Source organism: Pyrgilauda ruficollis, unplaced genomic scaffold (genome assembly GCF_017590135.1).
Source record: "Pyrgilauda ruficollis isolate IOZ18807 unplaced genomic scaffold, ASM1759013v1 scaffold23, whole genome shotgun sequence".
NCBI lineage: Eukaryota > Metazoa > Chordata > Aves > Passeriformes > Passeridae > Pyrgilauda > Pyrgilauda ruficollis.
The window spans coordinates 12,580,147-12,607,023 of NW_024522539.1; the positions used below are offsets into that span (position 1 = coordinate 12,580,147).

A 26,877-nucleotide genomic window follows, 5' to 3' on the forward strand; every position below is an offset into this window, starting at 1 on the left:
GGTGTTTCCAGTTTGGAGTTTTCCTTATTTTTCCTTAAAACCATTTTTACATCAAACCATACTTTGGTGTGACTTACAGACCATTCCTACGGGTCTACGGCTAAGAGTAATTAAACCAATGGTAAAAGCCTAACAGCTACAGTACTTTCAGCATTATGTCCTACTTTATACAGCTATGTTCGGTATTTCTGCACAGCCTGCACAGTGAAAACTCCACAAATATATTTTTTTATTGTAATAATTTCACTTTCACTGAAAGTTTATTAAGGTAAGTTTACAGCCTGGCAGGATTACACCTGTACAGAGGTGCACAAATTCATATACTTCTGTTTACGTGCTTTTACAGACAGGAATGTGACACCAAGTTCCAAGGTTTATATTTACCTAAACTATCAGCAGACCAATAACCTTCATTATAAGTGTGCTCCATATCAGCATCAGAAGCGAATTCTTACTCAATCCCCAGTTCAATGATATTCACACTAAAGAATTTAGAAAAATACTTTCTGGGTGAACAAATCACCTTATCCTGGGCTAGTTAACTATAAAAAAATTAGAATTTATACCTCTTTTCAAGTATCAATCTAATAATATATCACATCCAAAAGACAGGAAGATATATTTTAACATGTTACCTTTTTGAAGCTTAATGAATTCAGTCATACATACACATACATGCCACCTCCATATGCAAACTTCCCTTTGGTGTCTCTCTCTCTCTTCTCCTCCCTTTTAAAATTTTTAGTCTTTAGCATCCATGAGCACACTCATCAGGAACGGTCCATGGTGTTCTCACCGTAGTTTAAAATAAACAGTAAAATTAACACAGTTTCAGCTTGCTTCATTCTCATCTGTCTTGTTTGCAGTTGTTTCCATTCTGCTGGGATTGCTTTCTCTAGACGTCTCATCTGTTTGTTCAGCGAGCTGTCCCGCCTTCTTGGATGAAGGTGCGACGTTACCTTTTTGGAGAATTTCAGTAGCTTCGTGCTCTAGTACTTCTGATGGAGTTAAAGGCTCCAGATGAATACTGCCTTGCTCACTTATGTCTGAACTAACAGATTCAGGTTCATCCCTCTTTCTCAGGAACTGCTCAAAACTGACATCTTCACCCAGCGTCAGCTTTAAGTCCCTCACATTCTTGGCTGAAAGCACAGTTTCATCCCAGGTACGCACTTCAGTCTGCTCATTCAGGACAACGTAAGGGGAACTTTGGCACATTTTCATCTCGCTCTCATCATGAATACATTTTTGTTTCTCATCTACTAACTGTTTCCTACTAGCTGAATCACAGTATGCTCTTTTCTCGTGCAAAGAATTCTTTGAGCTGTTGCCAGGGAGTTCCAAACTACGAACGTTTTCTGTATTTGACAGTGATGAGTCTTCCCTCTTTTCAACGGATGCAACTTTTTTAGTTTGATTTCTATTGCGTTCTTTTGTTTCATCTGAAGAGTCATGCTCTTGATTGCTGAAAAAAACCAAAACAAGTTATTTTTAGATATGATTTTTATAATTTTATGTCATAAATTAAATAAAGCAATGCTTGGCTATTCTCTGCAAAGTGACACTCAGAGGGGTATTAAAGATTTCCGCTTTGGGATTTGTCATGAGGCTTCATAGCAAGAAAGGCAGAATTTAACTAACAGCTATATTTCCTCATCTATTTACAAACTCAGCTTTTTATTTAGCAGTCAATTAATACTCTAGTTCTTGCATTTCAGCTCCAGAAAGGAAGGTTGTCTTGGTGTGACACAAGGAATTTCTCAAAATAACACCTGTAGCTCCTCTACCTGCATAGCCTCTTTGACACAGATGCAGATAAAATTGCTTTATACTTTTACACCACCAACTGACTCCGCAATACGCATGAGAATAAAGCTAACAGCTGGAAATCTAAATTAAACAATCCAAAATTTATTTGAGCAATCACGAACTGGATTCACTGAAAAAGTAAATCTGTGAAGCAGCATTTTCAGTCACCTTTCAGAGTAAAACTGTGTGTTTATAAAAAGGAAACACAGAAATAGAGATGTTCAATTTTTCAGTAAAGATTAAATCTGGCAAAAGTTTAATACCATTTTTAATCAACCAAAGTTTTTCAGCATGATAAGCAGATTGAATTACCTAAAATGATGATGGTGACAGACAACAGAAAGTGTAGGGGAGAGGAAAGGAAAAGCTGGAAGAACCAGAATTTGTCTGATTTCTAATAGAAATTCTATAAACAAAGTGAAATTAAAGAGTAAATTCTCCCAAATGACCTTTTTAAAATTTAAATTGAAAGCAATAATTTGAACAGTAACATGCAGAGAAAAGCTGTGAGAAACACAATATCACCACTTAGCTCATTAATCAAAATGCATTTTTATTTTATGTCTTCAAGTGGTTTTAAACATTTTTTGGCTAAAGCCACTCAAATTCTGTAAGCAACACACAGTTCAGAACTCTTAAAAGAAAGAGCCAATTCCCTGCTACTATGTTTTTTCATATATTTTCAAGCTGAAAACCTATGTTCTACTCATCCTTTGAATTTAATTTAAACTAATTTAAAACAATTCCAGTGATTCAATTATATCATAAATGATACTGAGTTCTACAGAAAATAGCTATTCCGGAAAAGGAGCTACAACCATTCAGAAATCTGTTTTCAAGTTTTACTTTTATTTAAATAAACTAATCCAAGAATATTCCATTTCTTACTTCTACTCTGGGTTAGAGGAGTAATTGAGCAGGAGAAGAGACTGTTGGGATACCCTTCAGTGGTGAAATTTCAGTGGTCACTGGGGTAGTCATAAGAATCTTTTCATCTTGTTACACTGACTTTCCATTTATTATAAGGAATGAATTCAAGAGATAGGCCAAACTCTTTACCAAATTACATCCTGTATTTGCTACTTCTGTCAAACAGAAATGTTAGGGCTTGGGGGTTTTTCTCATTTAGTGGAGTAGCTAAATAAAGAGTAGATGACATCCTCGAATACACAATTTATCTGTCCAAGTTCTTCTCTCTCAAACATCTAGAAAGAAAAGGGTAAATAAAGTAATATTGGAAGGAAAACTCAAGACTAAGTTCCAGTACAAAAGCCAACGCTCAGAAGCACCTGTCAGCTGAGGTTGAAATAACTGGTTTGTCAAAACTGTTCCTGATTTCTTCATCTATTCCAGAGAAACACTTCAGTTATAGAGAGCCATATAAACACTAGTTCAATATTTAGAACTGTTTTCACATGAAAATCTAGTCAACTCCTCATGAAACAGTGCACACACATATGACCTTTAGCTGCTACTTTTCAACAAGCAGCTTGAGGGCAAGATGAGTTGCAGAGCTAACAGGCACAATATTGTGCTTTACATGGGAAGTTTTGAACAGATATGAAAAACCAAAAAAAAAAAAAAGGTTTGAAATAAAGGGATGACTAATAACTAATTATCCACAAAGAGCAGTGTTTCCACACTGAAAAACCCAGATGGATTATATACATGCGTATACACACAGAGACAAGATGCACATCAAGAAACTCCTCAAAGGACAAATAGGCCCTTTACATATAAAACAGATTGTAATCAATCTTCTTCACCTTCTAGTAACCAAAATCCCAGCTTCATCCACCCAGCCCTCTTTTCTCACTCATTTTTGCCAAAACACAGAAAGAGAGGAACAAGTGGTAGGGGGAGAAAATAAATATATACACACATGTTGCGCAACAATCACATCCCAAAAACAATTGTCCACAAACAACAATGATCTTTCAAATTGCTAAACACAACAATAAGTTCTGTTAGTTCTCCAAAGAAATAATTTGCCTCTGCAATGAACTGCAGATCAATCAGCAGACTGTAGCAATTGTGATAATCTAAAATATCACACTAAAAGAAAAATCATACAATATTTCAAGAATTCTTTCTGTTGGTATGTCAGCAGCTGACAAAGAAAAGCCTTCTATCGAGTACTAGCAAGTAAAAGTACTCTTACAGTGTGCAAATAGGACTGGTTGCAGTGTAAGAAAACTAGAAATTCAGCCATCAAAAATACAGGAGAATGCAAGAACATTAACAGCTATATTACACAGAAAACAGTGAACATTTGGAATGCAAAATCTGACTTCTGTTTAATGAAACCAAGGAGTCCAGGTTCATGGCCTGACCACCAAGTATGGGAGATATTAATGAACTGGCTGCCATAGAGTCTACCTGAAATCAGGGCTTACAAGACCAAGGGAGCAGCCAAGCCACAGCTCTGAATGTGAGACATGAGTTTACCAAGTACAAACACCCGCACCTCAAGACACAGAAGCTGAAAAATTACAGCAATTTAGTTTTCTTTTTTTCTCATTGTACTGAAAAAGTAAGATTTAGGTGCAAAGTGAGGCAGAGGTAAGCTAGGCTCTTATCACTTGGTGCTTCAAAATTCTACTAGCTCAAGCTTTTTTGCTGCATTATTTAGAGTATTTTGTTCTTTTGTATTGGTTATTTCATATTAGGATTTGAAAGGCAATCCAGGGAAAAATTCTACAGCAAGAAAGAAAAAACCCCAACCCTATTAAACAAGTGACATTTACACATCTGCATACAGAGTAGTTGCAAAGTGTGTGCAAACACTCCCTTCAGACTGTGAAAAAGGATTCTCCAGGTAACAAAACTTGTATTACAGCTGCACTTATATTAACAGTTTGGTGTGACCCACTCCTTGTTGCTCCTACATAACTAGTTGAGGAATGATCTCCACACCAGAAAGGCCTTTTAAACCATGACTGAAGTATTTTAAGATCTGACATGCTAAATTAAGTGCATAAAGCCACCTGACAATATAAGCTCAGTTTTCTTTCATTTGTCTACCATAACCCAAACACCCAGAAGAGAGCTGTAGTTTACTTTAGGACAACAGTAAAACATTGCAGCTGACCTCCAACTGCTATCTGGAGGGGGATGCTTTCTGCAAAATACCTTTAGAGGCACAGTCCATACATTAGATGAGCTATAAATTATTTAAATTTATTGACTTTGAAAACCACATTAATTAAACAGCTTATCACAACATCACCAAAATTGATTTTCTGTGTTTCTGTAAGAAAATGTTATCGCAGAGATAGCAAGAAGTATCTCCTACAAACTTGTTAAGTCATCAGTTCTAACAAAATCTAACCTTTCAAAGGTTTCTTACAGAAAAAAAGAAAAAGCAAACAAACCCCTCAAAACTGCTTATGCCTAAATCTTCTTTGTCGATGTTGCATTAAAGGCAAATTTAATCTGCTGAAGTATGGTGCTGCTTCTATTATATTTAGATAATGTTATTAATCATAAATTAAATTATTCACAACCTCAGCGAGTCTTAATGGTTGTCTACAGGGTGCAAAATACTTGACATAAAAAAACAGCTTTACCACTTAAATTTGATGAAAACTATATACTAATATTAGATTGATCAACCACATGCATTTTCCTAAATCCAAAAAAGCAGTCTAATCCCAAACCTTTAAAAGAATTTAAGCACATAGTACCTGCACACCATGAATACTTTCTAACATTCATGTTCTAGCAGCTAACCAGCATCTTAAACTGTAGCATAAACAATCACATATTGTTAATTACATCTTAATCTGCAACAACAGATGACAAAAATATCTACAAAAAAGGATTGGTTTCAGTAGCACTGTAAAAATACTCTTCTAATCAACAGAGAAATAATCAGGATAAATCAAATGAGAACACATTTTTTGGGTCAGGACTTTAAATACTCTGAAGTATTTAATCAAGAGAAGCCACACCAGTGTAAGATGATGCAACACCAAATATTTAGCATTACTGATTTATAGGCAAGAACTTAAAACAAGTATGTTGGAAATAGCCATTTGTCATAAAACAGTCAGTCCTGTTAGACTCACTAACTTAGACATGAATAGATCAGATATTGCATATCTAAGGACAAAACATCCTGTTCTACTTGTCTCAATAAATTAAAGTTGTGCCACTAAATTAATGTTTGTGAATCGGATCCAATATGTATAGATTATTTTAAATCCATTATAAATGTTGTTTTACATGATCAAATTTGAGAGACTTTTATGTTCATGTTTTATATCTTATAAAGTAGATTCCAACTGGCTCACTTATGCTGGTTTGGAAATGAGCAGAATTTGTAACATTTTGTTGTAACCACATCTTTGCTATTTTGGTTTACTTTGGATGCATGATTCATTTTGCTCAGGTATGGTTTTAGAAAGCAGTCCCTTCTAATTTGTGATTGGCAGAAGTTGCATGAATAGACAGTAAATCATAGAAAATTATCACCTTGTGATGTTCCCAACACTTCTCTGTCACAAGAAATCTTAAATCCCATATATCTCAAACATCAACAAAGGCAATAATTTCTCATATATGTGAAGTCACAGTGGTTCTGGAAAGAACATTATGAAAATAAACCAAAGATTGTGACCACCTCCAGTAAGTACAGCCTGTTGGTCCAATAGTTTGAGCAACTCTGAAACCTTTCTAGAACTCCCCAAAAATTCTTTACTCTACATGAACTTCTAGTTAAGAACAACGAAAAATGCCCTTTCATTGTCAATCCTTAAAAAAAATTGCCCATAAAAAAGGAGCAGCTGAGCACAAAATTTCACCTTGAGATAGCCAACAGAATGGATCAGCCATAAAACCAAAGTGACTCAGAGTAAAAGTGAAGTAAGAACATTAATTTAGACACCTTGAAGTCTACATTCAGGTTGATCTGAAACTTTGATAGATGAAAAGACACCTAGGACTAACGGAAGAGATCTGGAGTCAGTAACAAAAGCTAGACTCTAAAAAGCAGTTAAGCACAAAAAGGAGTATCCTCATTCCTGGAATTCAGTCTCATTGCTTGTGCTGGTCTCACACAATAAAACTGTATATATTTGCACACATACACAAAGCTCAAATCATGAGCCACTGTCTTCCCAGCAATCTCTCATGTTTTCTTACAATCAAAGGCTCACTGGGTAAGTAGAACGAACTCAGCTGGAATCTTTCGCCAAACATTTCTTTTTTGTCCACACCTAACCAAAAGTAACTTTTTCTGGGATGACTGCAGTTTCAAGAATTTCTAGAAATCAACTTTAAGTGGCTCAAGGTATCTTCCAGAGACTCAACTGAATCATATGCAGATTAAAAAGTTTAAATTTATTTACACCCAAAAGAATGGAAAGGTCATTGGATTTGGGATTTTTAGGTGTCGGCTTTTTTTTTTAATTAATCCCACCTTCTTGCAAAAATTCCCTATTTTGACAGAAGTAACTTCAAATGCTACACAGTTACATTGAACAGAAAACCAGAAACAAACATTTACTTTGTTTGCATGACTTTTCAAACAAAGATAAAACATAACTGGCTAGTCAAACAGTGACACTCAATGTCCTAAAAATAAAAAAAAAGATAGGTTAAGCTACATACAAATGAAATTTCAATTCTTTGACCGTAAGCTGAACTGGTTATATATCATGTACATTCATGCTCTGCCCTTGCAGATATGGTCCAATATGTTGCATTATTCTTATAAATTGTTGGGATCATAAGAGAGATTTAATACTAAGTCAGGCATGTTTATTTTAATGATTTAGACGTGCTTTTATGAGTTTTCCACAAAAGTAACTTTTCCAAGATCCTCACATAAATGGAAACAGCATGTCACAAGGCCAATTGAGTCTACATGAACCATTTCCACAAATCTCTTGTATCTGTAAGTACCCTAAGAAGTGTTTAAAATGCAAGTTTGAAACTTAAATTTCTGTAGCGAAGCTGCAAAAGAACAGAAGGACAATATTCCAAATAAGCATTAAAATAAAAGACATAGAATTCACATAACTTCAAATCCAAGTTTCTATCTAGTGTCACCTCTGGGAAATTCTTAGAGAATGTTTCTGAAAGCCACAAAACCTGCAATCACATTCCATTCTTCTCGTTGTCAGAAACCTGAATGAAAGCGAAATAGGAATTCAACTTCCTCTGAAATGAACAGCATGCTCATAATGAAAACAAAGCCACTATGCTTTTTTGAATGCTGCTGTGTCAAAACAAAATTAAGTCCTGCAAGAAAAACCTGTAGTAGGTAAGTGATGCTTGAGTCTGAACAGCAGCATTCAAGATGGAACACAGCTTCTGTCAGAAGGAAAAAAAGTAGCAAAAAGAGTAAGACTTGAGGGTACTGAGTAAGTGTGCAGATGCTCAATCACAAAATATGTGGAAGAGACCATGGATGACAGGATCCTTGTCATTATTAGCAATACTAAACAGCTGCAGAAGCTCACTATCACCAGACCTGTGATTGAGTACTAAAAGTCAAGAGGACAAAAAAACTGGTCAAAATGAATTAATCTCAAAGAATTTGATTATTCAGAAAAAGGAAGTGCTGCAAATCAAGAAGCTTGCATCCACCAAAACCAAATTCTTACAACTAGGAAGTTGTATCAGTGACGGATCCTTAAGTGAGGTAAGCTGTATCTATTATGCTGTTTTCAGGCTAGGAAATGAGAGATTCAACCAAAACATATCCACTGTTAAACAGGAGGCTGGGTTTGGAGGAACATTACAAGTTGATCATGGCAAAGCAAAGCTCATCAAATATCCTGATGGATAAACTTGCCATAGATAATCTAGAACTGAAGATGAAATCAGAAGCAGTAAAATCAAAAGCAGCAAATGTCCCACCAGCTTGAGTAGAGCCTCCTTGAAGAAGAGAGATGATCCCAAAAGAACAAGGTGTGAAATCAACTGGAACTGTAGCTGCTCCACCCTCACAATATCAAGGCTCAATAAATGTATGTATTTCCATTACATGCTTTCCTCCTCTCACAGTATTTTGGAGCAAAAAGAAGCTTAGCTACCAGAGAGCAAAGCAGCTAATAAATTTCTTTGGCCAAGACTCAGTTTATGTAGTTACATGCAACAGAAGACACTGAAAGCATATTTTGCCACTATATACCATAAAGTCACTGGCAGAAAAAAAAATGTAACTTACTTGAATGTTAAATTGATCAGGACTCTTGCATGCTTTAGTGAACACCCAAAAAACGACAAAGCCTTTTAATTTCAGAAGGTGGGATCAAGTTCAGAACAAAATGGGCTTTGATGTCAGCCCATATACATCACCATTTACTCACTACTCTAGCTTGGGATGATACTGATAGACTGGAGCAGGGAAGAAATGCCGCACATGAGCAGCAAGGGAACACTGCACCGTGTAAGTGACACTCCTGGTAAGCCTCTCTTCAACAGAGCACAGCCCCCAAAAAGCTGTCAATCAATGCTGTAAAGCAGAGAACATTATCAAAAAAGGCCTTTGACTACAATATTTGGAGAAAAGACCAGACGTGCTGTCTAGAAGATGCAAGAAGAGAATACCACAGCTTCAATGCATGAAGAAAAAGGAAAAGGTCTGGTCAGATCCTTGTTTGCTTACATACCAAAATAATCCCAAGCTGGACTGGGTTCAATTTTCTGGTCCACAATGATGTATCAGTGAGCCAAGGCAGTATAGGATACCTGCTCACTTTCAACTGCCCTGCAACAAAAATGTCTTCTGTCAGTTCATTTAAAAATATGTTACTGGTTGTGCAAAGCAGAGAGTTGAGCAATTAGAAGAGTACTCACATAGTTAATAAATTTTACTTCCTCAGCACAAGGTGGATCACCAAATAAACAAGGAGACTTATGTAGAATAAAAATTTAGAAAACAAATTCTGCTGGAATATCCCCAGCTAGGTTATCTGTATTACTAATGGCAGGATTCTGGTCCAAAGACAGGCTCTGTGTAACACTACACAGAGTTCATGGAACATGTCTGATCATTAGCAATAAAGATGAGTTTTAAAACACATACAGACAACCCAATATATAATAAAAGACACCCAAAGATACCATCTGAGAGATGCAAGAGAAGATCCAAAAGTGTTCAAGATCATAACTGAGTCATTGTTTCCAATGATGAAGTGATTCTGAAGAGTCCCATTAAAATCATTGAATTATAGGTCAAAGAATTGGAAGAAACATTCAGAGATCATTGAGAAACTATACAGCAGAAGTTACAAATATTGTCTGCAAGTTCCTCTTTTTCCAAAGAAACCAAAGAGTACCACTAAGAACCAGCCCACAGAAAGATGAACTATTTTTCTGTACTCTGTACAGCAAATTATTAATTAATATATCTGCTACAGAGGCATACTCTTCAGTTTAGCAATGATATATTCTTGTCCAAGTATCAGAGAACTAGCATAGGGAACAGGACAAGATTCACTAAAATTAATGAAGTCTACAGTTTCAAAAAGCACTATCATTGATTTTCTATCACTTCTTGTGGTACCAGTAACTAATTTTATGTCGGCATCAGAACTCTCAAAAATAATGGCTATCTGCATCTGTCTAACATCTTGGACAAACAAACCTGCATAAACTCTTGACTTTACTTCAGATCTTTTCAGTGCTCACCCATCTGCTTCTAAATGACACATATATGTATCCATACATTCAACATTCCTACATATTTCCATATGTCTCTGCAATGCATTCAAGACAGCAAGATCCTTTTGCAATACTGATGACAGCCTGCCACAGCTGTATTAGTGTACCAGCTGTACATCTTCAGCCACCATTCAACATATCTATAACCTTTCCTTCCATACATTTCAGCAGGCATTCATTCTCAACACCTAATGCCAGTTCCAAATACAAAAGCTAACATTTCCACAAGTATCATAGCTCAACACTTGATTTTGTCATTGTTTGAGTTTCACTGAAAGCTAAACTACTGGAGGACCCCCTCTTATTAGCCACTTTATGGAAACCAAGAAAGAAAATACTTAATATTAAATAATCTATTTGGGAAATCTCAAAAACTCAGTGAAAGTTGATTTATGCTTAGAGGCCTAAGAACTTATCACTGTGTTAGAAGAGTTCTCACCATGCATGAGACTATCTAAACTTCTTTTAGAATCCTACTAAAGGCTAGATGGGTTATCAGGATTAAACCATTTTGTTTTATCTTTTAATATATTTCTTTGAAGTCTGACTGACATTTTTCATTCTGTATTCTGAAATGGTATGAAGAAAACACAAGTGTTTGATTTAACTGACACACCTCTAAACCTTGAATAAAGGCAAAAACTACACTATAAGGCCGCAGAAGCTGCTCCAGGATAATCAGGGAGAGCTTGGCATCTCTGATTCTTCTAAGGTTTAAAAAACCCCAAACTAACACAAACTGAAACACAATCTCCACAATACTGCAGGTTCTTCTTCAAATCCTTAAAAAACCCTGATTAATACATACTAATTCCTCTTTGAAAGTCAGAATGAAAAAGCTAATACAAACCAATATGCCTTGGTCATATGAATAACATAATTTTTAAAATAATTCCTAAATATTTTTAAATATTAAGACTGAACTTGTCCTACTTCAGTAAAGGACATTCCTTTTTGTATTCATATTCATATTACATAAACAACATAAACCACTAATTTGATAAACCTAGTGTTAAGCAGAAGGTAACAATCTCATTGTATATAGACAGGTCAGAATTGAGAAGTTCCAACATGACAATAATTATTTATCTTTCTTCAAACTGAATTTGTTTTAGCTGCAATAGGTACTTGTTTTATCTCTTCATTCTTGTAGTTGTGGACATGGTAAGATGAAAAAGCACTAGTACAGTAAAGGCCTGTGTTCATCCATACATTTCAAATTCTATGCAATTGAAAAGAAACCCAAGTTGAAAGTGTAAATTTTGGCCATCTATCACTAAATTAATAGAAAGAAAACATTAAGCAGTAAAATAAAACTTACTGAGACACTTGTGCAGCAGTTGTATTATCTGTGGAAACTGAAAATAAAAACAAAGAATTTAATTAAGAATATTTTAAAGCATGGAAATACAGAAATATTCACTGTTAAATGCACGTACAGAAATAATGCAACTCAAAATAGGACTGTGATAACACAAGAGACATCCACATGTAAATACTTATATACTGCATAAAAAGACACCACATGTACTCACCTTTCTCTACAATAACTTGACAAGTATGAGTCTGGTTCTCACTCAAATGTGTGGCCATGTTATCCAAGCCAGAAACATCAGCCAGGAAATCACAGTTAAGACACACTACAGTCACACCTCTAGGAAATAAAAATCAAAAAGGAAGTGCAATTACAACACGGTCATAGAAACACTTTTCTTAACTTACAGCAACTGGACAGACTATTAAAAAAATCAACTTCAGATGATTCACAAAAACATAATCTTACTTTTTCTACTGCAACTAGTATCAGGAAATTCCCATCAATGAGCAGGGCATCTCCATGCTGGATATAGTACAAAGAACATGACTTTAGACAGAAATTTATCTGTAGAGCATGAGTTTCTCTGATTGGATGGTGGTTTCTTTTCTTTCCCTGACCCCCTCCCCATTTTGCATCTTATGAATAATCAAAAATACTACTAATAAAAAAATTAAAACTTCTCAGAATTAAGTTCATAAACATGGACAAATAAGTATTTGTCACTGACCAGAACACTGCTATTGGAAAACCTAATGGTTTCAATTCTCTGCTCTAAATTGTGGAAATGCAAGAGGTTACAATCTCAACCTAAGTTATCAGTTCAACATCAGAAAATAAAACCATAATGATCTGTAAGTGAAAATACTGAATTACCGTAGCACTTCTGAATGCTTCTTGAAGATCCAAAACCTTTTACTCGGACGAGCACTGTGAAAACTGAATATATGAAAACATGACCACTTAGACTGGTTTTCTTGTATACATTATTCTGCATAACCCCTTCACTTGTCATGGTACTGCAATTGGCTTAGGACAAAACACAAAAATAATACTGAACTGCATTATTCTTAAACATTAAATTGCTTACAGCTCACGAACTCGTGAATCTCAACTTTAGTTTAAAACACTGGCTCCCTTGTATATGAGCTTGGGAGGAGAAAATCTACACTTTACTGGCAACAGTCCTGGAAGAACGTAATTTTACTGTTTCCATCAGCAATTCAGCTTTTGAAGAACCATGGCTGTAGCTACAGAGTGCACCCTAAAAGAGCTAAAACTTAGCTGAATTTGTGCTTCCTAAAGAGATGGCTTTCAACAAGACGTGAAACTATCAGATAACCTGTAAGTTGTCTCTTATGCAGCTTAAGTATGTACCAACACTGTTCTCTGCCATGGAACAACATGCAGGCAGCCAAGTACAGGAGCTGCTCCTCCACAAACACCCTCCCCCTAAGTCCTCTTCACCATCCCTTTTTCCTTACACTCACCAAAGAGGTGATGGTAGGTGCTGCAAAGGATCACAGTAGGAGATGCATTAGTGCATCAAGGGGACAAAGGACAAAAGATTGGCAATTCTACTGCACAGATGAATTTGACCTGCCATCCAGGCCACTGGCAACAGTAGGAACAATACACCTTAGATCCCTCTTTCAGTAATTTTTTTAATTGTATGGTTGGAATTAAGCACATTATTTCCTTTATTTTTTAAGCATGCCAACAATAGATTACACACATAAAAGCACACAAACTTTTTCAGCCTAGGACTTCTATGAGCATTGAAATTGGTATTAATAGGTCAAAATACAGTGTATCTAAAAACTTAGATCACAGGTTCAAGAATCCTAACATTTACAAATGCCAAGGCATTTCCTGTGCATATGAATTCAGAAAGAAAATCACATTCACTATTTTCCACAATACAGGTGGCTTCTTCAGAGCACAGGAGTAACAAGTAGGTTTTTAAAATTTTGTTTTACTGTCACTGCTACATGACCTGTATCTAATTATTGTATAGCATAATTCTATGGCTCTGAAAACTATGCATTTGTTTTCTTAACAGGCTTTTTTACAGCTATCATCGCTACTGCCCTACGCTGCCCCAAAACTGCTGACAAAATGAGATGTTATTTCTGTGGATGAGCAGAAGTAGTGTAAGGAAAAGTATCCACTTCAGTTTGCTATTTGAGATATCCTTCAAAGCTGAGCACAGACCTTACTAGCGATAGCTGTGGCCTGTATGCATTCAGCACTTGTAAAATCAGACGAGCCATTCAGTCTGAAACCCAGAAAACATCAAAGTCATTATTTGCCAAGTCAGGCTGAAATGATTATGGAATATACCACAGAAACTCCGAAGCAAAGGTACAATACTGCCTGGACCATTGGATTTTTAAAGCAAAACAAGAACGTGGACTTTAAGCCTTTGCCAAGAAATAAAAAATCCAACCTTATGCATTTCCCACCAGTCTGACGACCCAGTTCAAAATTCACCTGACAAACACTTCACACCTTACATGAACTTAGGAAAAGCCAATAAAAACTTTGAAGAGTTCTTACCTCATCATGTGATTCACATAGGCTTTGCTACAGCTGGTGTTGTATCTGCATAAACTACAGTGGACGTAAGCATGAAAGTGATTCGCAAAATCTTTTATTTCTGAGAAACACTCAATGCATTTGTGAGTTCCCCCATGATACCTAACAGTAACATGAAAAAGTTATTAGTTAATAGCAACACTTTCAGAAGAGATAACTATTAAAAACTTTTTGCTTTAAGTAAGTAGCAAGCTTGCCTATACTAGGGAAAAACGAGGAACTTAAAAAATGCATCAGCTAAATACTTAAAGTTACACTAGCAGAAATGAAGAAAACTTTGCTTTTACTTGTACTATGATTTAATTTTGATCCTAACAAAAAGGTGAAAGTTAATATATGCATCCATTATTGGCCACTCCTGGAAACAAGAGATAATGCAGTGGATGAGAACCTCCAACTTCAGCTGCTGCTGTTGTCTCTATGTACTTGAGAAGTATTTCCAATAATTATTTCCATCCATCACAATGCACAGAAAAAGCCTTTGGCTTTTCTGTCACCCCAAGATTACCCACAAGCTTGGAAACATCTACAAAGCAAGAATATCATCCTTCTCTTCCCCAGTTTCGCTGACTGGTTTTGGATCTCTCCCAGAGCTACACACTGAGAAGTTAGAAACTGGAGGGGCAACATCTTCCATCTCTGACCAAAAAAAAAGCTAACTCATCATAACCAAAGAAACTACACTCCAGTGTAATAAACAGTCCATAAAACACCCAAGAAAACTATAACAAAAGGACAGCAAACCCCAATAAGTTTTCAAGATAAGGACAGCATTCTCCCAATAGCTTGCTTTTACTTCCTTGATTTATTTTAATTAGCTCCCCAAAATGCTCTCTCCTAGGAAAGACAGGATTTTCTCTTTTAACTAACAGATTCAAATCAATAAAATAAAAGAAAAAAAATTAAGAAAAAAAATAGAAAAAAAATTAAAAATAAAAAGAAATAAAAAGAAAGGCTCCATGCAGAGAAAATTTCTAAATGTGACACAGAAGTTTGCAAAACACTTGTTCTTCCATCATAAATTAGTCTGCCATCACCAAAATCAGTGAATGAAGATTCAGAATTACAACCACAGTACCATTATGTCGGAAGTTTATGCATCTGCTTTCTTGGCAAATCTGAGGTGCCAGATCTTCTATATTAAAGCATTAAAGTTACTGAAAGACCACTAAATGATCAGTTATTTATTTATTTATGTTCAAAGTGTACTTAAAGACAATTTTAATGCTAGCATTTTACCTTAGATTATGAAACACTACATTTGTAGGTTCTTTTTTTTTTCTGCTGTTCGTCCATGTATTTTGTTTCCTTGATGTAGATTGTTTTGATTTTCCTCTTGATTTACTTGTATTAGATTTGTTATTGTTTTTAGTGGTTGTACTTTTAGCTTTAGGTGATAACTGAAATGTGGAACTGCTTGTACTAACAGAAGATGTAGCTGATGATCCTGACTGATGAGATCCCAAAGATGCTCGAATAGTCACCTACAAGTACGAAATTTAAAAAAAAATTGTTTAGATAGAAGCTCTCCAAGTTCCTACTTCTATTTGTCTCAAAGTTTAAGCCACTTTACAGCACAAATCATAGCACAAGAAACTCACCTTATTAAAGATTACTTTGAAAACTACAAAACACTGGACTAGAGTTAACCTCTAATAGCCAACTGGATGGTTAAAAAGTTCATTTTGGTTGAAATAGTTAGGGATGGCAAAACACATTTTCTTTCCAGAGCTGCAACTGGCTAGATCCTCCTTTCTTAAACGCAAAAAAATGTAGCAGAAGTGTCAGGCTAATCAATCCTACTAAGAAGAATATCAAACCATTGCATCAGTGCCTGGATTTAACATCAAGTCCTGTGTCTTACTGCCTCATGATGAGCCAGTCTACTCCCTTCAGATATGTTTGTTTCTCAAGCTAGAACTCCAGGGAGTAATTCTGGTTTTTGACCTCTTATCTGCCATTCTTGAACTCCTTTGTCATGCTCTCAAATGTGGTTTTGACTCACAATATGACTAATTACACTTCTTGCCCATACTCCTAGTTTAGAAGCACCTCATCTTCTATATCTGGTTCCAGGTTTTTCAGTATTACCATTTCATCCTGTCAAGGTCTACTAACACGAATTTTAACATAATCTAAGTTTTTATTAGATCACAAAGACCCTGAATCTTTAAAAAATTGAGGTATCACCATAGAGTAAAGTATTGGTGCTTCACATTCCTTCTGCCAAGCAAGACAATCAACAGCAACAGGAGTAATTTTCCCTTCCTGGTTCTTCAGCAAATGAACCGTGAAGAGCCAATCAAAATGTTAACTTCTCTTCTTCCTTGCAACTGAAAGGACATATATTTTGATACTCTACTAAAAAACTGTTGGAAAAAGTCCCAAAATCTAAAAGAAAATCCTAGTCTAAGTAGTTCCTTCTTCAGAAATGGAAGACTGACTTAAAGACAGTGTAAGTGTTCCAAGGGGACCCAAGTTTTCCTCACATACCTTCAAATGCTGAACCTGGTGAACCCAGTTTTAAGCATATATATTCTACACAGAAGAAAGGAGAAAAGCACTTCTTTCTATTCTTTCTCTTTTCTCTACCAAGACCTATTCTTTCCCTTTGTCCCCTCAAGTTTTCCTGCATGAACACTCACCTTTGTTCCAGGAGGCAAGCCTTCTAATTGCTTGGGTTTCCTAAATGTTCGGTGATGCTGAGTCTTGTGATCCATTTTTTCTTTGCATGTTAAAAACTGCAGTCTGCATTTAGTGCAACGGTATATTCCCTTTTTCTTTTAAAGACAAATGACAATCTATAGTAAGCATGGATGGCATGACAAAACTCTAGCCTAGGCTGTCTCAAGCAATGCTCATGCAGTTCCTAAAACATGAACAAACAAACTCCTAATACTATACAAAGATAAGATACCCTGTAGGAATTAGATACTTGAAAGTGCAAGGCAGTACAGTTACTAAGAGGAGGAGGAATCAGATTCCCAGTTACAAGACACTTCATTATGTTTTCTTTATTTGAACTAGTGGCAGGTTTGCTAGTAACCTCAAGAAAAGCAGAATCAAATCACTAAGATGTAATCAAGAAGCCAAACAGCAAGATTCTTCCAAGGATATTCAGAGATTACTTTAAACAGGACGCTGCTATCACACCAAAACAAGACAATTCCCTCAAAGATTTCTGAAATTCTTCTAATGTATTCTTATTAACTACTCTTACCCAGTAACAACCATACAAATCAGTCATGTTTATTTATTCAGAGGGAGATTGCTTAAATGTGTTTAGCATTTTTCTAGCATTAAGGATTGAAAAGATCTGCTTACCTGATGCCTCATGTAATGATGCATATACGGTGCTCCAATTTTAATAACTTTGAGGCAAAACGGGCATAGTAAATGTTTTGTGTTTTCATGAACCGTTCTAAAATGTGTTTCTACATCTGAAAAAGCTGAGGATCTGTAGCTGCACACCTAAAATAAGAAGTTTGACTTTTTTGTTACAAGTTTACTGATAGTGAAGACAGGGGAGTGGTGTAATCTAAATACAAAAGTCACTCTGAGATACCTGGCAAACATACGGCATTTCACCTGGCTTATGATTGTCCTTCATATGCTGCAAAAGAACTTGCTCTGTTTCAAATGATAATTCACAGATTTTACAAATCGCTAGAAAAAGTGAAAAACAAGAAAAAAGTAAAAATCTTATAGGGATTGTATGTACATAAATTATAATACACATATACAAAAATATATACACACATACATGCACTGTATAGATCACTAAAGATAAAGAAATCAAATGATTATTCTACTCTTTAGAAGAAATTCCCTGTACAGTTTCAGAAAGCCAGTAAGGCAAGGGCCTTAAACATGAGGTCTTAAAGTAAATGTTTCTATTAAAAAATAAATAAATAAACAAAAAATGCACGGGAAAAAAACCAAAGGCTTTTAAAAATACTTTTTTGCATATATATTGCTCTCAAAAGAAAAAAAAAGTGTTCTGTTACTACATTAAATCTCAAGGTTATTGTTATTCAAATACAATAGATTTATTCTGAAATTACAATCCAGGAAATAAAAGTTGGGAATTTAAAAAAAATTTTGGCTTAGAAAAAAATTCAACTCACTGGACGACTCATAAGGCGTGTGTGTACTCTCGATGTGGCACTGCAGCTGGAATGGCGTGGGGAACTGTCGGTAACAGTGCTGGCAGGTGGTGTGGCTTTCCCAGCTTTCATTGCTTTGCTTCTCAAGCTCCAAGTGATGTTTCATGTGGTTCATAAACCTTTACATTAGAGTGAACAGGGGCAAAAATCTACATTTGAACATTCCCTATACATATCATATGCAAGATGTACAGGATTCTTTAGAAATTTTACTCTGTAAGGACATCTCAATTAAAAAAAATTAAGTAGTAATTGTTTACTAAAAAAAACAGGCAACAAACTTAAAGCTGATGAGAAATCTTGACTAACTCTTTAGAAATTTTACTCTGTAAGGACGTCTCAATTAAAAAAAAATTAAGTAGTAATTGTTTGCTAAAAAAAAACAGGCAACAAACTTAAAGCTGATGAGAAATCTTGACTTAAAGGAACGCACATTAAATCTAAAACATGTTCTAAGACTAAATCTATTACATTTCTCATGTTTGCTTAGACAAAATTCTTGCCTTGAAATATAGGGATATAAATAAAGAGGACAAGAACACAGCAACTGTTCACACTTTGTTCACCACCAGCAATCTCAAAACCCCATTCTGAAACACATGTAACTTTAGCTCTGCTGAAAACTATTACATAGCAAGAATGTATCTGAATTTGGACATGACAGTTTTACGTGAAACCACAGCAGGAATTCCAGGAACATTCTTTGTCTAACACATTTAGGCCTGACATTGAATTATGAAGGACGGTTATCAAAAATGCCTCTGTGCAGCCAACATTAAGACTAGGAGAAACTGCTATGGTACTAGTTGAAGTTACCAGCTTTTCCTCATTGATCTATGCACCTGTCTGAAGGAGGAACCTATTCTGGCTGAGAAGTCCAGGCACCCGTGACAGCATCAGCAGATCGCTGTTGCTGGTGGAGCAGCACAAGGACAGGTTACCTACAAACCCACTACAGTTCAACTTCCAAAATTCCTGTTCTGAATGCACTTTATTTCAGTATAGCCAGAAGAACTGTTAAACCTAAGTCACACTCACAAAAGGAATGCAGACCCTGGAATTGGAAAAAACAAATGAGCAAAGAGAATAGTCTCTTGAGCTCAAGCTTGTACTCAGCCAACTGAGTCTCTCCAGTTTGCTAAGCAGACAAAAGAAACTGACACTATTACTGCATAATGCCTTAACTTAAAATTATTGCAATGGTATGTCCAACCACAAATCTTTTAAAGAAAGCAGTGGATTACCATGATGAATCACTTTCTGCTTTTCTGAACTTAAGTCAAAAAAAGTTATACTTTAATTAGAATGGTAAATATATTTATTTTGTCCACTACACATAAAAGTGCAAAATAGACTTTGGAATAAAAATTCTTAAGTTATAGAACTATGGAATAAAGCTACAAGGTTACAGTCAAAATGAATATGGTTAAAGTCAATGCTACAGAAATTAAAGAAAAATAAAAGGCTCGTACATTTTTAATGACTTACTGTGGAACACATAGGCACCATAGCACCAATTGCTTACAATATAATGCTGAGTAGAAAACAGTGCCTATTTAATGATTAATAGCAAATGTCATTGTTTTAATTACAGAAAACTTGTTTTTTTCAATAATATGTGTCTAATGTTAGCATAAACCTGCTCATTTTAACTTGCAGACTGTGCCCTTTGAAACAATAGTCCATTTTTCAATTTTACATTCTGCTACTTCAGCTTCCCTTGAAGAACGCATGTAAAAAAGTTCAGTGACCTTACCTTCCAAAGGAACGATGACACAAACTTGTCTACCTACTAAAACAGCTTACTGGGGTTTTATCAGCATTTGGAAGTAAAATTACTCCAACAAAATAACAGATGTTACATAAGTGAACTACTGACTATTAGTCATTGTGTGTCCCTAAAGGGAATTCACACTCGCATCTACCAATATCACCATCAATCCAGATGGCAAATTGTAAAATCCTTTGTGTTGCCCTTTTTATGCCCAAAGTCCTACAACTGCTCTTATCAAAACTCTATGTTTATGTTAGACACCACTAAAATTCACACTCTAATATGTAAAAACTTCCAAGTTACGGCCATACATGCAAAGTAAAAATTAATTCAATTTCTGTTTAGTCACCCAATATTATCAGTTTTCAGTACAAAAGGAACTCTACTCCAGAAACACAAAATTTTAATACATGAGACTACTACGGACTGTAAGTGATTAACAAATAATTAAGGAAATGAGTTCAAATACCTTATGTTATTTTTAAGAACTTTGAGACAACTGATGCATTTAAATGTCGTATGAGTCTTTTGCTCCTGCTGTACCTGCTGGAGGTCACCTTCATCCTTCCCATAATAAAAGTCATTAACTAACATAATCAGCTTTCCTTTCTCAGATTCAATGGTCTTGCTTGTTGTGCTCAAACACTCTGTTTTGACCATTTCCGAGAAAAAGTTATTTACCATATCTGGACAACAATACTGGATGCAAACAGGGAGAAGAGATGAGACACAGAAACAAAGTTATCAGTCTCACCAAACCACATCAATGACAACAGCACTTGAAAAAATAAAGGCACTAATGAGAGATGCAAAGCTTAATTCTGACACACTGAACTTAGTCATATTCAATTTTAAACAGTGTTTAAGTAATAAAACACTACATATTATAAAACTGAAGAAGATTCTCATTGGTTCATGTAAGATAAATTTAAGCAAGAAAACAATACCAGTGTTGCCTTATTCTTGCAAAAAAAAAATTCTATTTCTTTTACATTTAATAAAACGAAAGAAAAAAAGCAGCTTTCATGCAAGTATTTCACTGACAAGTGTAAGCTATTGAGAACTTAATGGGAAGTTTTGTCCTTTATTTCTTAGGGCAGAATGTATGTTGAAACCTTCAAAAGTTCTTTCCAGCATTACTAAAAAATTCAGAATTTTGAGTCATATAATAGACAATGTTCAAGTTTCTTTATGTTGAAGTATACATAAAGAATGCTTAGCCCAAGAGCCATTTCATGAAACTTATCACTTAAAAAGTACAGCATACTCCATAAAGAAGATGCTAGGAAGTTTCCAACAAAATTAGAATGTTTCAGAGGACAAATTTTTGTCCTGCCAAATAATGGTTCTTACCATGCAGGACTACTTTCCATAATCCTACTAGTAAGGAGCAATTTCCTGCTGTGGAATTGTAACTCAGTATCCTAAGTAAACACAGTTCTTCAAAGGTTCCTTCACTCAGCTGATGTGCAAAAGCTATTCTGTACAAATAATTATGAGAATAAGTTAAAACCCTTGGGGTTTTTTCCACTGCTATATGTATTTCTTAATTATGTTTGAGAACCAAAGGAGACAGCAATTAGGGTATTGTAACCCTGAAAATCAGAATCATTTGTGAGAACAGTAACTCAGATCCTCACAAATTTGTGTTATACAGTAGCTTTTTTTTGTTGTTGTTTTGGGTATTCACATTGCAAAGCCATTTCTCTGTCCCTGAAATGAAATACACGTGCCTGAGAATTGTGAGGATCTTTGCCAAATGATAAATATTTTCCAGGAAACAATGTTTCCAGAAATAGTAGTAAGTAGTTTCACAATCAAATTAAGTAATGCTCAGTTTCTGAGAGTTTTGTTTACCACAGCGTTTGAGTATGAACTACAAATGAAATTCTTCCCCACAGCTTAAAAACTCTTATCTATTAAGTATCAAGTATTTTCATCTTGCTCTACCAAATGATACATCAAGATAAAACAGTAAGTTTACACTGTCATCTTGGTGTCAGCTGCAATCTTACACAGATGTGGGTCACCTGGCTGCCTATTCTCATAGACACTTACCCTTAGCACATGGAAACATGAGGCAAAAAGTAGCAAGATTAAGAGCTCCCCTGCTGCTGTCTTGTTCTCCACAACTGCAAGACATTGAGCATTTGGCTCTGGTTGACAGCAGACAGAAGCCAAACTAGCTTCCTATCAAACCATGACACTCTTCCATAACCAAAGAGCAGCCCACAAAGTTTCTTCTAATGCTTCGAACATTTTTTTATTTTCCCCAATTATTTCCCAAAATATTTTACCTTCATATGATTTTTTAGAGGATCCATAAGATTGAAATGTATATTACATTTTGGACAAGCTCGTGGAAAAGGTCCTCCATTTTTAATGGTGCTGGATGCAGCATTTGTTCCTGTAAAATTTAAAACATATAAAGACTCAGAATTCACAAGCAAAATACTCAATTTAGTAGCAGTGACAGTATTCTAGTGAAATATGTTACTTCAAATAAAAACTATTACCATCAATGAAGCTGTAGTAACCATAAGCAAGGCTTTACAAACATCTTTTAACTATTCTTCCTTTTTCCCAAACTGACTTGGAGTTTGCTCTGCTTGACATAGACCAATAAACAGATTTTACAAAATCTTACCAACAAACAAGGAAAAAACACATGAGGAGATGAAGGCAGCTTGATAGGAAGAAAGCATTTCTTCTGTGCACTACCAGCCCACCCCATGCTGGATAGGATGGATTTTTGATGTTTTAGTTTCACAAACTTTTCAAATGAACATGTAAAGCCTGTTTTCTGCCACAACCTGATCATCATCACAATAGGGTTCAGACAAAATCCTATTGGTTTGGAAAGGAACTTCACCATTTGGTTCTCAATGATGAGGCTATTTCTCTCTGGATATTTGTTGGAATCTTGGCTTATTCAAATGCATTATTTCTGTTAAGCAAAGGTGTCTTTGGAGAACCTAGAGAATAAATCCTCTAAATTAATAATTACTCCCAGTAATTAAAGGAAATAACACTTCTCTTATCAACATAAGTGATTAATACCTTTTGAGCAAAAGAGATATTAAAGCTTTTCATTAGTTTAAACTTTAATGATAAACTAAGCTTTGAATTTTCTCCAAACTGTCAAAAGACATCAGAGCAAGAGCTAGTTTTCCAGATGAAATTCTCTTGCATTCTCAAGTCATTCACAGATTTGGAGGACTCCATACTAAGTAAGTAGTTTAGAAGTTAAACACAGGAAACAACATCTCAACAGGAGAGACAACTGTTCCCTGCCAGGACTAGGAAAAGATGTATAAAAACAAAAACAAATACAAGGGAATGAATAGGTGTATGACTTAAGAGATGAACATGCAATAGTGTTTTACATTTTTACATAAAAATAGTCCTGCCTAGACCACAAATAAACAGTAATTTTCCTTAAGATAACAGTTTTGCTAAGAATCATTATTAAGCAGAAAGTCTTTCATGAGTGGATGGCCATGTAAAAGATGTACCACAAAACAGTGCTGCAAATCCTCACTATTACAGCTGGTAAAACATTTTGACACATCACAGCTAAGTGCAAACTGAGTTGAAGAGAGCCAGTTCTGCAGCAAAACCTTGTGTTCTGCAGTGCTTCAGTGCTGGATTCTGTGACAGATTAGAAATTGCTATGCCAGCATGCGATGGCTTAGATACAAACTCGGCAAAATAAGGTTCTCAGCGAATATGATCTACTTATTTTTTTACTGAATTTAGCAAGATCCTTCAGTTATCTTCTTTTATTACAGGCTACAGCACAATATCTATTTCACCTGAAAGAGGGTGGAGAAAATTTTTTTTGCTGAAATGTTCCTGTTATAGCCACGTCCTTCTCGTAGCTGGGAAGAGCAAACAAGCTCTAAATAAGAAATGCAAAAAACCCAAATCTGAAATTATTCCAAACAATCATTTTAACATTATAGGACACAGGATGTCTTGGAAATGTCTCAAAAGTCAAGAATAAATCCTGGCCTATTGCAATTACTAGAATACACCTTTTGGCTCAGGACAAAAATGCACCTAATAATTAATACTCTGAAACAGCCAGACCAGCTCTCTTCTTGCAGGGAAGGCAAAATCTTTCCAACAACATTGTTTCTTTGAAATAGACCTTCTCCCTTCCCACTACTATTTCAAAATATATCAGAAACACTGCTGGAAAAAAAAAAAAAAAAACCCAAAAAAAAACCAGGGGCACAACTGGAAAACACACTTTGCAATAATTAGTCAAAGTACAGAATCACAAAATAATTTTGCTTGGACCTTTGGAGGTGGTTTTCTGCAACTTCCCAGTCAAAGCAAGTCTAATCTTATGCTCAGAGCATGAGAGTTCAGTCAACTTCTGAGTATCTCCAAGGTTGGGGATTCCACAATCTAATTTGTTACTGCCTTGCCTGGCATTGCTAAAATGATTTTTTCCTTCATCTAATCAGAATTTGTTCATAAATTCAGCAGTCATAGAATTAAGTCAAGAATTCTTACAATCTTGATTTTCTGGTTGATTGTGTTTTGAAGTTTCAACCCCCTACTCCCTTCTTTGACCATAGAAAATCTGAACAAAAAGAATGAGGTCAGGGGCATTTATTTTTATCATCTGTCTTCAAATGACTAATTACTGCTCTACAGAATTCAAACCTACCTACTAAACAATAAAGGTCTAAAATTTGAATAGGTAATAACCTCAGGTAAATTAATTTGTAAAGGTATACAAATTCTTGCATAGAGTAGCTATTTTTATTTTACAGCATAAGAACATTACTTACTGTTACTTACTTACACTGCCTTAAGAGCATTAAAAACAACTGAAACACTACAGATGTGTTAGCTTTTTCCATGACACGGAGGCAGGACTGCCAGCTAGACCATTCCATCTCCCTACTGTTTGAAGATCCATTTTGTACCTGTGCAACTGTTGGACAGTTAACTATAGGTGAAACACCCAAGTTGCTTCTAGCATTGACCTCAGTAAGCTTGGCCTGTTTTGGAGCTATACTGTTGCCTTCAGAAGTAGCAGGTAGTTTAGATACAAAACCACTGTCATTCAGACCTACAGTACTGTAAATTAAAGAACCTCAGTATTTTCCCCATAGTAATTAGAACACATTAATGATGATTGCAATTTAGAGTCCAAACAAAGCAGTTTACATATTTTCCTAAACTAATACGCCATATTGAAGTAAAGAAAATATCCAACACAGACTGAAGGTCCAGGCCAGTGAAGCAGGAAAGGGTAAACACAAGAGATACAGACCCACCTCTGAAACCCCAGTAAATCATACTGTGGCCACCTGAATACATTTGACCTACTTTTCACATTTGACCCACTCCAATCTGAGACAAGGTGAGTTCACAGTAATAAAGTTAAGCTAAGCAGCTGGTTTCTGCAATGCCCGCTATCTGGAACAAGTTCTGCACCTCTGATGAAAAACACCTCTCCTTTTTTCTGGTTCTGCATTAATGCTGTTTTAGTTTCTTACATAACTCTGTAAACTTCAGTTTGCATGCAAAATGAAAAAAGTGTTGTAACTTCCAATGACCAAGCACAGCACATCTATCTGCTCTCTTCTTCTGAAAGAACATTACATGTCCTTATGGTTTGCAGTATTTCTTCAGAAGAAAATCAGTAAAAACAAGCAAACCAAAAAACCCCAAAAAACACAATAAAACAGAAAAACCCACAACAAAAGAAAAAAACAAACAAAAAAAACACAAACAAAAAAACCAAAACAAAACCAACAACAACAACAAATAAAACAAAACCTAACAAATCCATAAAAAACTGAACCAAAAAACCCCACCAAAAAAAACCCCTAAACGCCCCACAAAAAAAAAAATCCACCAACAACTTGGAAACTGGGCGGTTCGGTGGCTGATTAACATGCCCATAAACACTCAGCTCCATCTGGTCAGAAACCCATGTTTCTGTCACTGTAAGATTACCCTTGATGATATGAACTAAATACAGAGATCAGTCCTCAAGTAGACCTGAAAGACAAAGCTACAAACCAAGAAGTCTAAAGCGCCAGCACGTCTTGTAAACCTCTCACAATGACAGACTGCAAATAGTCTTAAGACTATAATAAAATATGTCAATGTTCTGGACACAAAAAAGAATGTTTTTATGGGAAAACATAATTCACTTGATATATAGAGACCGAAACATCCTAACATTCTCCTCTGTAGTACACCTTTCCTTCTTTTTGACATAAATAAACATATTAAGCTCAAAGGTCTTGCTCTATGTGTTATTTGCCTTAAGGTTCATTCATTCACACATTCACAAAAATGATCACATTATTAATTTGATGCTACTACTTCCTACGTGGTTTAATTTACTTACACTCACTGTGTTCAGTATATGAGCTGCTTACATGGACATACGTCCTGTTCAGCAAAGGCTTCCACAAAACTGGCATGACCTTAGCATTCATCTGCATCACTTGAGGCCATTTGAGCATCTAACCATCAACCTACAGCAGGAACTGGTGCCGCTGTGA

The 26,877-nt window shown here is 35.5% G+C and overlaps 1 protein-coding gene across 4 annotated transcripts in view; it reads right to left on the bottom strand.

The window, feature by feature from the left end:
• Positions 1-212: 212 nt before the first annotated feature.
• ZNF280D (zinc finger protein 280D) overlaps positions 213-26,877 on the bottom strand; it is a 45,135-nt gene continuing 18,470 nt past the window's right edge. For 3 of the 4 annotated variants that reach the window (XM_041469065.1, XM_041469066.1, XM_041469067.1), the window contains 12 exons: positions 22,636-22,745; positions 20,808-21,037; positions 18,526-18,683; positions 17,964-18,064; positions 17,723-17,869; positions 17,044-17,178; positions 15,638-15,882; positions 14,360-14,500; positions 12,677-12,739; positions 12,021-12,139; positions 11,807-11,843; positions 213-1,465 (listed from right to left, as the gene is read on the bottom strand). In XM_041469065.1, coding sequence (XP_041324999.1) covers positions 832-1,465; positions 11,807-11,843; positions 12,021-12,139; positions 12,677-12,739; positions 14,360-14,500; positions 15,638-15,882; positions 17,044-17,178; positions 17,723-17,869; positions 17,964-18,064; positions 18,526-18,683; positions 20,808-21,037; positions 22,636-22,745 — 2,120 coding nt within the window. In that variant the 3' untranslated portion in view covers positions 213-831. Of the gene's footprint in view, positions 1,466-9,431; positions 9,530-11,806; positions 11,844-12,020; positions 12,140-12,676; positions 12,740-14,359; positions 14,501-15,637; positions 15,883-17,043; positions 17,179-17,722; positions 17,870-17,963; positions 18,065-18,525; positions 18,684-20,807; positions 21,038-22,635; positions 22,746-26,877 lie in introns of all 4 variants that reach the window. The other variant, XR_005955282.1, reaches the window with a different exon arrangement.